The 17,151-nt window shown below is 58.4% G+C and overlaps 1 protein-coding gene across 1 annotated transcript in view; it reads right to left on the minus strand.

Moving 5' to 3' along the window:
* Nucleotides 1–799: 799 nt before the first annotated feature.
* Nucleotides 800–17,151, minus strand: part of WNT4 (Wnt family member 4) — a 28,443-nt gene continuing 12,091 nt past the window's right edge. The window contains exons 2-5 of the mRNA XM_065927508.1: nucleotides 13,781–14,016; nucleotides 4,645–4,776; nucleotides 4,374–4,516; nucleotides 800–3,730 (exon numbers count right to left, since the gene is read on the minus strand). Coding sequence (XP_065783580.1) covers nucleotides 3,263–3,730; nucleotides 4,374–4,516; nucleotides 4,645–4,776; nucleotides 13,781–14,016 — 979 coding nt within the window. The 3' untranslated portion in view covers nucleotides 800–3,262. The remainder of the gene's footprint in view (nucleotides 3,731–4,373; nucleotides 4,517–4,644; nucleotides 4,777–13,780; nucleotides 14,017–17,151) is intronic.

Below are 17,151 nucleotides of genomic sequence, written 5' to 3' on the forward strand. Positions count from 1 at the left end.
TCCTGTTCTGGACCCAATCCCTTCCCCCAGTCCTTCACCAATTTGTGTGTAGCCCTGCTATCCTGAAAGCACTTTGCTTTGGCCCTTTTATACCCCACTAAATGTTTGGAAAGCCAAGCACATAGTAGCCTCACTGTTTTCCATGCTGGTGTGGATTTGTGCAGCAAATCCACACCAGGGTGGGGATGAGGGTGGAGGACCATGGCCCCCTTGGTAAGGATGAGGACTTCATCCACTGGACTTGGGTTCCTGAGAGGCCACCTTGGGCCTCGCCCCAGCTGTGACAGAGTTCTGTGGACTTTTCCATCCAGACTCCTCATCCTGACTTGGAGTTTACTTTTAGCCATGGGCCTTGAATACTTGTGTCCTTAGGCAGGAACTAACTTCTTTTCCATTTGTCCCCCACCTCCTCAATCCCTACCACTTTACCAAACCCTCCTCTGTCCATTGTATCTGTCCCTCCTTTTCACATCAATGCCCAAGAAGGGTTCTGAGACCTTGGATCAGGCCAAGGTTTGAACAGTTGATCATGGCTCGGTGAAATGCAGATACAGCCTCTGAATGTTAAAGGTGAATTCCAGATAGCAGGCCAGTAGGTCCTTAGAGCCATCCAATCACTGACTCAGGAGAGGGAGCAAAGAGGGTCCCCATATATAGAATTGGCTACTGTGTATCTGCTTTTCCCACGTCCTTCCCCAAGTCTCTCTGGTCCTTCTACCAAAAAAAAAAAGTCACTGCCACAATTGCGAGATAAAGAAATAATCATTTTATCGTGCACCAGACTATTTCATGAGGATGTCACAAAGGCAAGGAGCCTAGTATAAAAGTCAGGGCATGGGGCGGGGGCAGCAGGGGGTAGCAGCATCCAGAGCTGGGACTCGTCCAGCCCGAGGCCTCAGAGGACACCTTGCCTTGTGATCGGACTAGTGGGGAGGGTTTCGGGCAGGGCTTGGACCCTCTGGCCTGCCTCCAGAGTGAGTGACTGTCTCAGTCCTGTGCTGGTTCCTCTTTATTTGGACAGTCTGGAGTGGGATGTGTCCAACGAAGCTCCATTTTTCTGCAGCCGTGGAGCCCTTTGGGGTGCTGGTGGCAGCAGTGGTAGGGGCTGGGCAGAGGTTGCTAGAATCTAGTCTGCTTCACTGAGGCTACACCCTTCGAAAGCCACAGGAGGATCAGCTTTGAGGAGCCCCCTGGTAGGTGGAAAGGTGAAGCCTGTGAACAAGCACAGACCCTGTGCCTTCCTGGGGCAGTGCACATCATACCGGCATCCAACCGGAATCTACTATGCCCCTGCCTCTGAGGACAGGACCTGGGGTGGGGGAGGGGTCTTCACCGCTTCCTTTGTGTGGGTCTGGCCCGTGCCAGTGAGGGATAGTGTTTTTCCCTGGCGCTGAGCAGACAGCTGAGCAGAGCCCGCCAGAGGAGCAGTGAGCCCAGCTGGGCAGCTAACCGTGGGGACACTGAATCAGCTCAGCTTTCATCCACATCAGAGCCTGCCTGCCCCAAGATTATCCCTAAGTTTGAATGTGGGTCCAGCATCTCACTTGGTTTTGGCCTTCTTCTCGGATGGACACTGAGCAGAGAGCTTGGCTAGGGGCCAAGGGTGTTGACCCTGTCTTCGTGAGGGAGCCAACACCAGGAGGCACAAACCTCCAGGCCCGGAGAAGCGAGTCTAACAGGCCAGAGCCTGTATTGTGGATCTGGGGCTTTGAATTCAGATACTGAATCTTGGAGCCAACAACTGGGAGTCTGAGAACCTGCAAGGGGGAATCCTGAACCCCAAGACCGCAAACCAGGAGCAGAAAGCCTCCATGTCGGGGCAGCTTGGAGAGCGGGCTGGGAGTGAGGTCCCCAGGGGGTCAGGAGCCCACCTGAGAAGCGGCTGGGTCAGGCCGGGGCTGGCCATGTGCAGGCCCTGCCCACAGAAGTCTGGGCTGGGCTCCTGATGGCCTGACAGGGGCACAGGGCCAGGCCTAGGCTGTGGGGCTGGCTCTGAGGGCGCTGCTTCAGACCCCGCGGCACCTGGGAGCAGGGGTGCCTCCGTGCTGAGACCTCGCTTTGTCAGCCTGGCTGCTGGCCCCCGCTTCCCTCTGAGCCGACTCTGCCCTCCCTGGGGAACCACGTGGGCTCCAGCTCGGCCTGTGGTCTGTGGCTCCTGCTGCTGGAGTCCCGTCCCCAAGTCTCAGACCCAAGGGGGCCCTACAGTCTCTGGGACTTTGGGAACAGGCCCCCAGGAGGAGGCTTGGCTGGAGGGCTGTTCTGGCTCCGTGTCCGCATCTATGGGTCCTGGACCCAGCCGAGCCTTGCCCTTCGTCCTGTGAAACGAGCACAAGCGTGCGTCCCTGTCTGGTTGGCCTCCCAGGACTGTCACGGTCGTCCAGTGAGACGGCCCAGGACAGGGCCTAGAACAGTGTTTGCTCAACAGATTTGGTTAAGAGAGTGAAATGAGAGTCGAGTGAGGGCTTTTGCACATGGCCCTTTCCCGTGTATGACTAACGTTCTTAGTTTCACGGAGGAGCAGCCCTGTGAAGAGTAACCGTGAAGGCCGAGCTGGGGTCTCCGATCCAGGCTGCAGCTGTACTCCTGTCTGGGAGGGACCGGGGGAACTGGGGGGAGTGGGGGGCGTCTCCCTCTCTGAGGGCTCTCTGAGGGTCGGGGTGCTGCAGCCTGCACTGGTCCTGGCCTCATCTGCTGCTCTTGCCTGGAGGGGCCTACAGAGATTGAACCGCCGGCTGCCCATGGAGACCTGGTGTGTCTACCCACTCCTTTTCCAGGGGGCTTGAGAGATGATGAGGCCGAAGCTGCCAGGGGCCCCCGTGTAAGTGGGGGGGGGGGTGCGGCTGCCATCTAGATGGCACCGTTCCCCTGCCACCCGTCTCCCTGGACGGCAGGGTCAGTCGGCACGGGTGGCTGGGACACTCTTCGTTACCCACCTGAAGTCCGCAAGTAGAAAAACGGGTACAGATAACAAGTGAGTGGTCAGCAGTGGCCACATGTGGACAGCCGGAGGCACGCGCAAAATCCCTTTGGTCAGTGGCAGCCACAAAGGCCCCGGTTTCAGGGCTGCCCCAGGGTCGGTGCCCTTGGGGCCGCCCGCCCGGTTCGGGCAATAAATAACAGGAGGGACCCAAAAACCAAACCAAACCAAAAAATAACAACCAGTATCTTTTGGGGCGGGTGGCGGCTGGCAGGGGGGACTGTTTAAATTATCGGCCTTCCCCGGGGCCACAAGGCGGTCGCTGGGCGCCAGGCCGGGCGGCGGTCACCGGCACGTGTGCAGCTCCACCAGCCGCTGGCACTGCCGGCATTTGACGAAGCAGCACCAGTGGAACTTGCAGCTGCAGCGCTCAGCCAGCTCCACCTGCGCCGTGTGGAAGCCGCGGCCGCAGCACAGCAGCTCGCAGCCGTCGATGGCCTTGGACGTCTTGTTGCACGTGCGGCCCCGCGTGCCCAGCACGCCGCTGCGCACGTCCTGCTCGCAGAAGTCCGGGCTGGGCTCCAGGTACACCAGGTCCTCATCCGTGTGCGGCTTGAACTGCGCGTTGCGCGGCACGAGGGCCCTGGAGGAGCCCACGCGGCGGGGCTCCACCTCCGTGGCGCCGTCGAACTTCTCCTTCAGGGCGTGGCCCACCTGGCGGAAGGGCGGCACGGCTCGCCAGCACGTCTTTACCTCGCAGGAGCCCGACACCCCGTGGCACTTGCACTCCACCCGCATGTGTGTCAGGATGGCCTGCGGGGGAGGGGAGGGGAGAGGGGCGGTCAGGCGCTGTGGGGGAGGGGCGGGGAGGGGGAGGGGAGAGGGGCCGCCGGGGTGGGGCGTGGACCGCGGAAGGGGGCGGGCGAGGTTGGGGTGCCGCCGCGTGGGAGAAAGATTTAGGGGGGGGGCTCTTCCTCTGTCTTAAGCCCCTTCTGTATGCCACAGGAGCTGCTCAGCTAAGCGGGGAACAGTCCAAGATACTGTCCTTGGCGTCGGGGCCGCTTGGGGTTGATGGAGGAGGGACCTTTCAAAGGGCAGTGTCGGTGGAAACAGTGACAGCTGATGTGCGGGGGTGGGGGGTTGGGACAGGGCTGCTGCACCAGTCACTCCGGGAACCTTGAGGAGTAGGCACTGAGATGGCAGACGGGGTCACAGTCAAGCCCCCGGTCCTGGCAGGGGCGCAGAGCCAGGGGTGGGGGCTGTGTGTGTGATGGGGGGATGGAGACACACGCCTGTGTGCACATACGCGTGTGGATGGCCCTCACACCTCCGTGAGGCCTGCTCACCTGTCTGCCCTCTCTCTGCACCCCGCGCCCCACAGGAGGGGCCTGGCAGGGAGCGTTTGGGGACCTTGCCGAGCCTGTCCTTCCCTGGCGGGGAGGGGGGCCCACGCTACCTTCCTGCCGGCCTCGTTGTTGTGGAGGTTCATGAGGGCTCGGCTGGACGAGGCCCCCTTGCTCCTCTCGCGGACGTCCACGAATGATTGGGAGAAGGCCACGCCGTAGGCGATGTTATCCGAGCATCCTGACCACTGAAAGCCTGGGTGGGTGGCGGGGGGTGGGGGGGGGGTCACCCAAGACCACGGGTGAGTGAGGGCCTGGCCCAGGCGCCCCATCCACCCCCTACCCCGGCCACCCACATACGCCCTCCCCAGCGCCTCCACTCACCCTGCGGGCTGACCCCATGCACGGTCCGGTCACAGCCACACTTCTCCAGCTCCCCACTGCTGCACGCCCGCGTCACCGCAAAGGCCACACCTGCCGAAGAGATGGCGTACACGAAGGCCGCCTCCCGAGTCCCTGTGGGAGGCAGAGGGGGGCAGGGCTGGGTCCCAGCGCTCCTCCTGCCCAGCACCCTCCTTTATAGAGGGGAGGGGGAGATGGGACCCTCCTGGACGATGGCGGCCAGGGAGACAGACAGCAAGGCAGCAACTCTGTGGAGCCACGTGTCAGGCTGAGCTGACACTCTCAGCACATCGGCGGCCGGGCACATCAACACCCGCCGGGCACTGTTCTGTGGTCTTCACATGCGCCGGGCATTTGTCTGCCCCACACCCGTCAGGTGAGTACACCTATCATCCCCATTTTCAGAGAGATGAGCCAGCTTGTTTCAAGCCTCACAGCTCGTGGTTGAGTGGTACCGGTCCAGCTTCAGTGCTCTGAGCCAGATCCTGTTCTCACGGCCTCTCCGGGAGATGAGTGATGCTAGGCTGGGAGAGGTGAATTAACATACCAAGATTGCAGGAGACCCAGGCTGGGCCTGTCTGCCTGGCTCTTCCTGTGCCTCTTCTAAAGTCTCCGAGAGGGTCCCCCACCCTGCGAAGCTGTTCTAGCCCCTCCCTGCTGAGGCTGGGCCCATTTCTGAGACCACCTTGCTCCCTTAGACCTTTGAGGGTAAATGGCAATAACAACGGTCCCACTGCTTACCAGGCAGGACCACTGCCAGTGAGGGGGTGCCCTCTACCTCCGGAGAGCTGCCCCTTTCGCAGATGGCCCGGTGCGGGTTTGGGGAGGGGGAAATGGGTCCCAGTCGCCGGTCAGGAAGTGACAGAACCAGGACCCAAGCTCCGGTCCATCCGCCTCGCTCCCTGTCTCTTCCCTTCGGCCCCCTGACTTCTTGGTGGTCCTATTTTGGTGTCTGCCCGGTCTCTCGCCTGAATGGGTGTTTTTATCCTCCTAGGAACTGTGCCTCAGGGGGTGTAGCTGCCGTGCAGGCTCTTTCTGGGGGTGGGGGTGGTGGGAGAGGGGTATATCTCTGTGTGTGTGTGTGTGTGTGTGTGTGTAACGTGTGTGCACACAGCTGGCTGGGTGTGTGACCAGACGGGCCCTGCACCTCTCCTGGGCCCTGTGAGGGCCTCTGTGTGCCCGTGACTGTCCCTCTGTCTCTTGCTGGAGTGTCTGTGTCCGCAGGAGCGGAGGGGGCAGGCTTTGGGCTCGTGGTTGGCAATTACCTCTGCGACACCCAGGCCTGTGCTCCTGGCTGCCCCGGGGAGCAGTCGCCGTGGTCAGGCGGAAACAATCACCTCCTGTGTGCCCGCGTCTGTGGGCAGGGGTGGGGGGCAGCCCCGGCCCCCGTGGCACAGGACGCCCTGTTCTCAGTCTGGCCCTCGAGCGAGGGATCGTGCCCGCCGCCCACTCCCCATGGCCTGCCCGCTACCGTGGTCTGGCCACTCTGGGCTAGCGTGAGGGGGCTTGGCCAGAGCCACGGGGGCCTTGACAGCCTGAGACGGAATCCTCTCCAAGTTAATCGAGGTTAATAGCAGGATCATGTTGGTTGGTTTTGTGCTGTGGCCGCCCAAAGAGAGACGACTTTAGTTTCTGGTATTTCTGGTATTTCCAGGCCTGAACCAGCACAAATCTTTGCCCCAAAGACCAAGGGGGAAGGGAAGGCAGGAGGTAGGGTGGAAGGGACTGGCAGGGTGGCCCCAGCTCCTGGCCGGGCGCGGTCCTGTCTCCTCTGCTTCTCTGGGCCCTCAGGCAGCCCCTAGCCTGCCCCAAGCTCTGGGCCTACCCTCTCCCCTGCATGCTAGTCGCCTTGGGTGTAGGGTGCCCTGTGAGGTGGTCAGGGAGACCCCCGCCTCATCCCCAACCAACACCCATCTGCCAGAACTCCAGGCCCCCTTGTTCCGGCCTTGGTAGCAAGGGCACTACTGCTTGGGTGGAACAGAAGAGGTTCTGGAATGAAGATAATAGCATGAGCTGAAGCTTAGAGAGAGCTCACTCTGTGCTGGGCGCTGTCTGAGCACAACAACCCCATGAAGTAGAGACTTTTGCTCCCCATTTTACAGATGAGGAAACTGAGGCACGGAAGGGCGAGGCGACTGGTCCAAGGACACCCAGCCAGGAAGCGGGGGAGCCAGAATTCAGACTCGGCCAGCCTGGCTCCAGTGTTTCAACCTTGACACGGTCCTGCCCCTCAGAGGAGCCCAGAGTCCTCGGGCATAAACAGCCCATCTCATCTCACCTCCGTTTACGAAGCTGTGAGCTGTGGGACCTGTCCAGTTCCCTCATGGGTTCTTCCTGGGGGGATGGTGAGCAGTGCTCAGCACAGGAGCCCCCCCTCTCGCCCCCAAGGCCTGGAGGATGTGATCGAGCCGCTGTGTCCTGAGAGCTGATGGCAGCTGTGGCGGCCTTTTCTGAGCGGCCCTGAGTCCCCGTCCCTTGACTCCAGCGCTGTGGCTCCTCCCAGCTCCTCCCCTGTGTCCTGGCTGGAGCCTTGCTCACCCTTGGGACACCCGGCAGAGACCGCTGAGACACAGGACAGGACTGCGGTGCAGCGGTGAGGGCCGCCGAGGGGAGCTCCCCAGCGCCCTGGTAGATAACTGGTCTGAGGGTTTGCGCGTGCCAGCTGCAGGGGGAGGACAGTCCTGGCTTTGTCCTCCTGGGATGGCAGAACCAGCGAGGGGAAGGCAGAGCACTCGAGAGGGCTAGCAGCTGCTCGCAGCTCCTGCCGTTTCCATAAAGCCGTTTGCTCCGTTCCACATCCAGCCCCTTTCTTCCTGCTCTTTCCTGTACCTCCTTCCCTGGCTCCAAGGGTCTCAATCCTGAGCGTCCTCTGGGTCCCACCTCACTGCCCTCTTTTCCAAGGAGCGAAGGCTGCCTGCAGCTGGGAAATTCAGAGTTGTCCTCGGGATCCAGGGATAACTACCCTTTCCAAGGGCCTCCCACGTGCCAGGGCCTGTCCATGTGCTCATGATGACTTGAGCCACCCAGCTATCTCCAGCTCTGCTCCTGGAGGGAAAAATGAGGCTGGGTGGCTTATCCAGGGTCCTTCAGTCAGCCAGAGGACAAGCAGGAACCAGGGCCTGTGTGTTCGAGCACGTCACGCGCACTGTCTCCCCAGATGTTGGAAGGAGGACGTTGGAGCAGGAAGGAGTGTTTGGAAGAGAGGCTGAGTTGGGCTGGAGAGGAAACCGCGGGCATGGGGATCCCCCGGGGCGCCAGGCAGGTGTCCTGTGGCACTGTCATTCCGAGCATAACTCACATGTTTCCGAAGCGCGCCCAGCGGGAGTCCTAGGGAGGAGGGGCAGGGCAGGCTGGCCTCCGAGAGAGTCCTGACCTTGGGTGTCTCCCCATCCCTGCTCCTTAGTCTGCCTGTCCAATTCCTTTGCTATCTTGTTGGCAAAAGCGGATTTTTTTTTCTTGAAACCTCCTCCAGGAAGCCTCTTTGGATTTACAACACAGTGTAGGACCGGGGAAAGAGTAAAGGCGCTGGAGCTGGACAGAGCCATGTCGTGCCCTTTTCCAGTTCTAACATGGGGAAGATAACGCTGCCCCAGGAGGCCAGGCCCTGGCGCTTCCTCCCACCCCCTATCACGGAGTCCCGGGACCCCGGGTGCCCTCGCTGGCTGGCTCTCCACTCTGACTGTTTCGGCTTCTGAGTGTCTTGTGTGGCTTGTCTGCAGCCAGATGGGAAGCTCCAGGGGCCACACTATCCCTCACCGCCTCCCAGTACAGAGCTGGCAATGACAGGCCTTTCTCAGCTCCCTGGGAGTGGAAAGGGGTTATTGGGAGGAGCGTGGATGCTCAGCCAGGCAGGCCTGAGGTCTCGGCCCTAGATGTGAGATTTCGGTTTTCGTGTCCAAAGAATGGGGCTGACATCGTCCTGACCTCTTCAGGTGGGTCTGGAAATCTACTGACGTCAAACACAGGAAATGCTTAGTCACTGGCCCAGAGTACGAGCTTGAGACAATAGCTACTGTGAATGTTACTGTTGGGTGAAATTAGTGCCGTTTTATTCATTTACTAACAAGTATCAGTAGAGCAGTTATATCCCGAGGGCCACTTGTCCTTATATTGACCACTGGGCCAAAAGCTTCCTTAGGTGGAGACACCGCCTCCTTCACCTGATGGTTACCTGCTGTGAGCCAGGCCCTATGCCAGCACCAGGGAGGCCCAGAGGAACCTGTCCCCAAGGAACCCCTAGTGCGGAGTATCTCCGGGGTACCCCCTCCCTAGGCCTCCTGTGACTTATCTGATGGCACCAAAGGCTGGTTCGAGAGGTCCCCAGGAGACAGGCGTGTCGTCGCCTTCTCTGGTCCAACGTGGTGGCAACATTGAGGACGAAGGTGACAGCACAGGTGTCAGTGAGTCGCAGCCCAGAGAAGCATCTGCTCCCCACCTCCGGCCTGATGCTGCCTCCAGGAAGAGGCACCGGGACTTCCCTGGAGGTCCAGTGGCTAAGACTCTGAGCTCCCGATGCAGGGAGCATGGGTTTGACCCCTGGTCAGGGAACTAGATCCCACATGATGCAGCTAAGACCCGGCACAACCAAATAAATATTAAAAAAAAAAAAGATGCCCTGAGGTTTGAACTCGGGGACAAGAAAGACAGCCTGGGCTGAAGCTTCACTTGGCTACAACTCATCACCTGTCCAGGTGGCAGCCAGGCCCTGACAGGGCCGCAGACCTCAGGGAGCCCGCTCTCTCGGGACAGGGGTGCGGTGGGGCTCACAGAGTGGGGTGCAAAGAGGCGGGGGGGGGGCGCCCAGCACCCGCCACAGAGGGAAGGAGCTGGCGTCTTCCCCACCTTTCCGCATCCTGCTTGGGCCAGCCCTGCTCAGAGACCCCCGCCCATCCTGTTCACAGTGACCCTGAACTTTCACCAGACCTCACGGCCTCTCCCTCCCTGCTCAGGCCCTGGGCTTTCGTCATTCCTTCCACAAATGTTTATCAGTTTCGTGCGCAGATGCTGCCCCAGGCGTGGGGATCTGGCAGTGACCAGACCGCACAGAGGCCATCCCACATCTGGCCCTGAGTGCCTGCCCCGCCAAGAACCCCCGGCTGCCCCATTCCTGGCTGCCCCCCGCCCCCTGCCAACTTCACCAAACTTCTGGCGTAGTCTCAGCCTAGAGCGCGTGGTTTGGCCCTGCCTCACACACTGTCCTCATGGGTCACCAGTGTCACCATCCGTCTTGCCTCTGTAGGCCAGGAGCGGAGGGGGGCCCACTGCCTGGGGTTGGAGGGGGTGCAGGGTTAGAGCAGTGCCGCCTTGGGCAGCGCTGGCGGGAAGAGCCGTCCCCACCCCCGGGAGTCATTCAGGCATTTGGAGACATCACCTCTGAATCCTGATGGGAAGCCTGGGGTTGCCCCCTCACCCCCTTTCCAAGGGATATGCCGCTGAAGCTCGGACAGGGGATGACCTTGCCCAGGGTCTCATGCCTGGCTCAGGTCTGGATCTGGGTGAGTTGCACCCTCTGCCTGCTGCACCTCCTTTCTCAGCTATAACGTGGGAATAAAACTAACACACTTGGAGCTGTCCTGAGGGTGGCTGGCCGTGAGGCAGTGCCCTCCACAAATGGGGCTCCTCTTCTCCTCCAAGTATGGCCTGGCTCCTAGAGGGATCTGTGACCTATTACCTTTCCAGGTCTGAGGTCATGACCCCAGCCAGGCAGCTCATGAATTTGGGAACCGGCCAAGCTCCCTGACCCCAAAACCTGGGAACTGTAAGAGACGCCTGCCCAGGCCAGTGCTGCCCCCAAAATTACAGCATCTGGTGATGATGGGTGGCTTTTCTGGGGCCAAGGTCCACCCTAGATGGTGACGTCCTATGAGTGAGCGAGGGGAGGGTCCCACTGACAGGTGAGGACACCGAGGCTCAGAGGGCGGTCCCTCCCCCAAGGTCGTGCTGCCCACGCTCTTTCCCCAGAGTCTCATCAACCCTGGGAGGGACAGGTCCCTTTTCTTGTTCAGTGGGGATAGAGTAAGGCTTTCCCAGGAGGCATTTTACTAGGGAAGAAAATGGAAAATGCAACAGTGAGGAGATGGATGGGTGGGAAGAGCTCAGACTCCTCCAAAACATGATGGCCCTGACCTGGTGTGATGGCCTGGTATATCGGACTGGTGAGTGCCTGCCCTGACTCAGCCCTGAGGAGACTGGACGCTGGACCGAGTCACTTGGACTTTTAGTCCCGAGCAGCCTCCAGCCAAACCTGGTTGAGTGTCGGCGTCTCCCTGAGCTTGCTTGGGAGGGTCAGGCCCCCTCCCTGGTTCCTGGCGCAGACACAGGTGAGGAAAGCACATCTCAGCCGGGTTCCTCACTTGCTTCAGGCTGCACCGATCCACGCCTCCCCTCCTCTGCCCCTTGAGTCCATGCCCTGACTTGCTCTCTGCCATTGGATGGCATCCATCGACTGTATCCTCCATGCCAGGCTCGGCCATGTGCTGGGAAGCCAGTAAATGAGACATCTGTCTTGCCTTGAAAGAGTTCTAGGTTTAGGGATGGGGGGGGTGGGGGTCGGGTGGGGGAGAAAGCCAGCACAGGTCAGTGTGAAAGGTGTACTGAAAACCGTGTGGGCACACATGGTGTAGACAGGAGTGTGTGTGTGTGTGTGTGTGTGTGTGTGTGTGTGTGTATTAAGGGAGTGAGAGAAGGAGAGAGAGAGAGAAATTGATGCATCAAATGGGTTAAAATGTAAATAGCTGGTGAATCTAGGTACAGAGGCGATGGCAATTCTTCATAGGAAAACCAGAACCCATACATTCAGAGAACAAATTGGTGCCAGAGGCAGAAGCAGGAGGTGAAGGAGGGCAAAATGGGTGAAGGGGGTCAAAAAATACCAACTTCTAGTTATAAAAATAAATGCATCATGAGGACGTGATGTCCAGTGTAGTGACTGTAGATAGTAATATTGTACATCATGTTTAAAAGTGGATGAGAAAGGAGATCTTAAAAGTTCTCACCACAAGAAAAAAAAGTCTACATCTGTGTAGTGATGGATGTTAACTAGACTTTCTGTAGTGATCACTTTGTAATATATACATATTATTGAAGCATTATATTATACCCTGAAACTAATATAATGCATGTTAATTATTCCTCAGTTAAAAAAAAATAGGAAGATGAAAGCTGACTGAATAAACCCGTCACATAGAAATCTTTTCATAAAGTGTGTTTGGGGGGACTCCCCTGGTGGTCCAGTGGTTAAGACTTCAGCTTCCAGTGCGGGAGTCATGGGTTCAATCCTTGGTTGGGGAGCTAAAATCCTACATGCCTCAGGGCAGCCCAAGATCCAGAGCAATAGAAGCAATATTGTAATAAACTCAATGAAGACTTAAAAAACGGCCCATATCAGAAAAAAGTCGTAAAAAAAAAAAGAATATATGAGAATTCCTTGTACTACTGTTGCAAATTTTCTCTAAGTTTGAAATTAAATCAAAAAACAATTACCAAAAAAGGGGGGAAGAAACACCCCAGAATGAACAAAGAGCTCTGGGGCCCCGAGGAACAAAGCAACGCCCCTGCCTGCAGGAGCTGGGAAGACTGGAGGAGGGAGAAAGACAAAGACGGTGGAGAAAGAGGACGGGGTGTCTGGATGGAGGGAACAGCATATGCAAAGGCACGGGGCTATGAGAGGGCCTGGCGCGTGAAACCCTGCCCATCTGTTCACCAACCCACCTGGGACACAGAACACCTATTGTGTGCCAGGGGCTTCCCAGGCCCAGGGCCTGCTGCTGAGCCTGAGCAGACAGACAGACACCCTGGTCCCGGGAGGGCCTCGGCTCCCCGGCTGCGCCCTGGGGCTCTGCTCCTTCCACGAAGCAGCAATGTTCAGTTGGGCCAAGCACGATCGTGCCTTTTTTGGCCCCTGCCAGCTCTCAGGAGAAAAGCTTCCAAATTTCTATCGCAGTCGGTTTCCAACAACATCTAAATGGTTTGCCACAAGCCCGGCAGTGCCAGCCTTCCAGGACTGCAGGTGCCAAGACAAAGGTTGGCCCAGGAACACCCTCCTGCTGCCCGGGCACATCAAGGGGCCCGTGGACGGTCCGTGACCCAGAGTGTCAGTTTCACACTCAGGAAGTGGTAGAAAAAGAGGAAGCTGGTTCACAGCGCGCCCTGGAGGACAGCAGCTTGACCCGGTGCCCTCCTGGGGAGTCTTCCAGTTGCCTGGAACGTTCTCTATGCCCTGGCCCACCTTCCTCTGGCTTGAAAGCCTTCTCATGCTCCTGGTATCATCCGAGGGCCCACCTCCTCGGGGAAGCTCTCCCCCTGAGCACCTGCCCTGGCTGGGGCCAGGTCCACCCCGGGCTCCTGAGGCTCCTGTGTCCCCTCACTGTGGGTAAGACAGCGCAACTTGGAGCTGGACCGCGTGGGCTCAAGGCCTGGCTCAGCCGCTTTTATCTCTGACCGTAAGCACATGACTTAGCCTCTGGGTGCCGTAGTTTCTCATTTGCAAGATGGAAGCCTATCTCAAGGGGCCAGATGAGTTCGTATCACTTAAAACAGGTCAACAGTTTTTGGTCCCTTGCTGGTGCATCGGGTGTGAGGGCCACTGCCACAGCTGGGCTGTCAGCATTGCCTTGACCTGAGCCCGGGAGGACGGGATCCGGGTGGTGTTCTTTCCGGGGTCTCAGAGCTGGGCATGGTCAGGTTCCCAATAGCGTTTGTCAAAGGTACTGAGGAACAAGGCGGTCTTGCCTAAGGCAGGCTGAGCTCTGAGGTAAAAACAGCGTGGGGCTGGAGGTCTGGAGGCCCCTGGATCTGATTTCTGATTCTGCTATTCACCCTCTGAGGAGCTCCAGGCAGCTGCATCCTTTCCCCTGCCCAGGCCTTGGATTCTAACTCTGAAACGGGATGATGACCCCAGGACTGAAGATGCTGCCCGGAGTATTGCGCTACAGTGTCAGTGAACGAAGGCCCTCCTGCCTCTGACCCCCGCCTCCGCTGTGTTCTGCTCAATCCCGGCCCTCCACCTGCCATCCTGTGATGAGTGATGGACCGGTCAAGCTACTCTCAAGAACGTGACGCCCCTCCCCGCCTGCCCGCCCTCCCCAGGAGACGGCACCCCCGCGAGCCCCGCCCTCACCTTGCGTCACCACCTTGCCGAAGACCGGCAGCGAGTCGAGCGTGGAGCAGTTCCAGCGCCGGTTCCGGAACTGGTACTGGCACTCCTCGATGGCGAGCTGGGCGCCGCGGCGCACCGAGTCCATCACCTCTAGGTTCCGCTTGCACATCTGCACTTGCCTCTGGATCAGGCCCTTCAGCTTCTCGCACGTCTCCTCCTCGGAGATGCTTCCCACCGATGACAGCTTGGCTAGGTACCTGGGGAGAGGGCGTGGGTGGGGGTGGGACACCAGGCAGAGCGCCTCCCCTCCTCCTTCCACGCCCAGGCTGAAGCCCCCCCACCACCCCCCACCCCCCAGCCCCGCCCAGGGCTCTGGGAGCCAGTTTGTCCCAGCGATGAGTCCCTGGAGGAGGTGGGCTTCTCTCTGGATTCAGGGACAGCCCTCCTGCTTGGCTCCCAGAGGGGCGGAAGTGGGGAAGTGCTATCTTGTACAAAGCTTTCATGCCGGCTGGAGAGCCGGGGGAGCCCTAGGAGAGCCACTGACAGAGACCCCGTGGGGTCCCTCCCTGCCTGGGGGGCCCCTGGGCGACTGGTATCTGGTCCCCGATGTTACACCAGACCTTCTCCACTCCAAGCCCTGCATGTCGAGATGCCCTCTGTCTGGGAGCCTTGGAGCCACTGTCTAGTCTGGTGTGTCTCTTTCCCTCATCCCCAGGCAGGGACCCCCACGACTTAAGCCCACCTTCTGGCTACAAAGGCCGCGATCCTCATTGCCAGTCATTTCCCAGGGCCCCCCGGGCAGAGACCAGCATCACAGCGGTAGCACTTAGGAGAATGTGTGCAGTGAGGATGGGGGGCTGGGGACGGGCATGAGGGAGTGTGAGCTTTGAAAACAGAAGTGTGCCAGGCTTCCCGCCCAGCCTCTGGATTCCTTACCGCCCAGGGATGAGGCACCAGCACTTGCCCCACCTCACAGGGTTGGAAGGGGATCTCAGGCCAGATAACACGGCTTTCTGTCACGGCACCCTGGGAGCAGGCGCATGTGAGAGGGGGCTTCGTTGCGTCCATTTCAGCGGAGGACAGACAGAGCATTGCTGTTTTGTTTTTGTAATCTTTTGAGCACACCACATGCCATGTAGGATCTTAGTTCCCCAACCAGGGATCAAACCCACTTCACCCCCAATCTATGAGCTGACAATTACTGTGCCCATTTTATGGACTCCAACATAAAGGCTAGGAGGGTGACATGCCCAAGGGGATCCAGGTAGCAAGTGAAAGAGCCAAGCCTCAGACCCCCTCCGACCCCACGGGCCTTTCCCCTGCCTGTCCTCCTCCGTGAGGGCCCGGAGGGCTCTGCTCTGGTTAATGACGATGACTTTGTGATCTGGGCCAGGATGCAAGGGGCCCCAGAGCAAGATACAAGAACGCTCACTGGGGTGGGAGCAGAGCTGGGGCAAGACCCTGTGAGGAAGAAGAGTGGTTTCTCTCTCGAGGGAAGGGTGTGCACTCACTGAGCACCTAAGTGTCAGGTAGTATTTCAAAGCAGGGAGGTGGCCGTCGCAGTCACCCAACTTGTAAGGAAGAGCAGACCTGCATCGGAGTCTGGGTCTGGATGACCCTGAGGCTTGTGCTCCAAACTCTGCCCCTCAACCTGCCCCCAGCCACCCATCCCAGCATCCTTGGCTGAGGCTAGTGCACATAGTAGGCGCACAAGTAGCAGTCTGATGGTGGAAGAAGAGCCGAGTGGTGACTCTGGAAAGCCTTTTCTTCCCCTGCCTCTCTTTCTGCCTCTTCAGTGGGAGGTGCACCTGGCTCCTCCCAGGTTCTTGGAGGTGCAGCAGAGCGCACAGAATCACAGCCTTTGGGAATGAGACAGATGGTCTGGTCCAGACTCCTTACCTTACTGGTAAGCTCAGAAAAGGAAAGGGCCCTTCCCACCAACTTCCCACAGGAGACTCAGACCCCTGCTCTACCTACCCTCAGCCTCAGCCCCAACCTCACGGATCCGGGGCTCTGAATATAAAGAGAGGAGGTGCCCCACTGCACCAGACTCCACAGTGAAACAGCCCAGCAACCCAGGTCTCCTTGATGTGAGAGCAGTGGTTCTCCAGGGGTGGAGGTGAAGATGCTGGTACGTCTCACAAGGGAAGCTGCACAGATTTCTATCAGAAGAAGGATAAAGGGGGAAGGTCGCCACTCTCTGGGACTCAGTTTCCCCACCTGTAATGTGAGGGGGAGACTGACCACCAGTTGTGGCCAAGTCAAGGAACTGTAGTCGGGAACTACAGGGATTTTGGATGTGAAAGAGGGTCTGACCCGGGGCTTCAGACGATGGGGTGTGAACTTGACATCTGTTTGCCGAGTGAAGGAATGAATAAATGCATGGTACCCAGAGAGAAAATCACACAGAAATCCTAGTAAGACATGGGAGATTTTTTATAACAATGGCAATGAGAATAACTAATTTGAAGGCTGAGTGGCAAAGAACAGATGCTTTCGAATTGTGGTGCTGGAGAAGACTCTTGAGAGTCTCTTGGACTGCAAGAAGATCAAACCAGTCAATCCTAAAAAAGAAAACCAACCCTGAATATTCATTGGAAGGACTGATGCTGAAGCCAAAGCTCCAATACTTTGGCCACCTGATGCAAAGAGTGGACTCACTGGAAAAGACCCTGATGCTGGGAAAGATTGAATGCAAGAGGAGAAGGGGACAATAAAGGATGAGATGGTTGGATGGCGTCACCGACTCAATGGACATGAGTTTGAGCAAACTCCCGGAGGTAGTGAAGGACAGGGAAGCCTAGCGTGCTGGGGTTGCAAAGAGTCAGACACGACTTAGTGACTGAACAACAGCATCAATGGCCCTTAATCAGTAAAGCCTAACACTTTACTTACATGATTGCATTTAATCCTCAGCAAGCCAATGAACTCCCATTGTATAGGGGTTAAAGACGGAGGCACAGAGAAATATTTTGCCCTGTGTGCAATGTCACGTGGCAAGTAAGAGGCAGAGTCAGGACTTGACCCTGGTTTTGCCCGACTTCAAAGCCTTTGGTAGAGCCAATATTCTTTAAAGTGGCTCAAGGACTGGAATGTCACCAGTGGGCAGAGGCTGCTGGGAGCTGGGTTCGTTGGACCTAAGGATGCGGGCCAAGGTGTGGATAGACGGTGGGTCACCTGTGGGTTGCCAAGCTCTCCCCACCGGCAGGGTACCATCAGCAGCTGGATTCTTTTTGTCGGGCATGGGGGCTGGATCAGAGTGATGGTTCTCAAATCTGTGCAGCAAAACATTTGCGGGGTTTGCCGAAAGCACAGGGGTCTGGGCCCCACTCCAGGCGGGGCTTGATGGGTGTATGGGTTTTTTAACGCATTCTCTGCAGCAGCTGTGAAGC

The sequence above is a fragment of the Muntiacus reevesi genome, chromosome 3 (genome assembly GCF_963930625.1).
Source record: "Muntiacus reevesi chromosome 3, mMunRee1.1, whole genome shotgun sequence".
In the NCBI taxonomy this organism is placed as follows: Eukaryota; Metazoa; Chordata; class Mammalia; order Artiodactyla; family Cervidae; genus Muntiacus; species Muntiacus reevesi.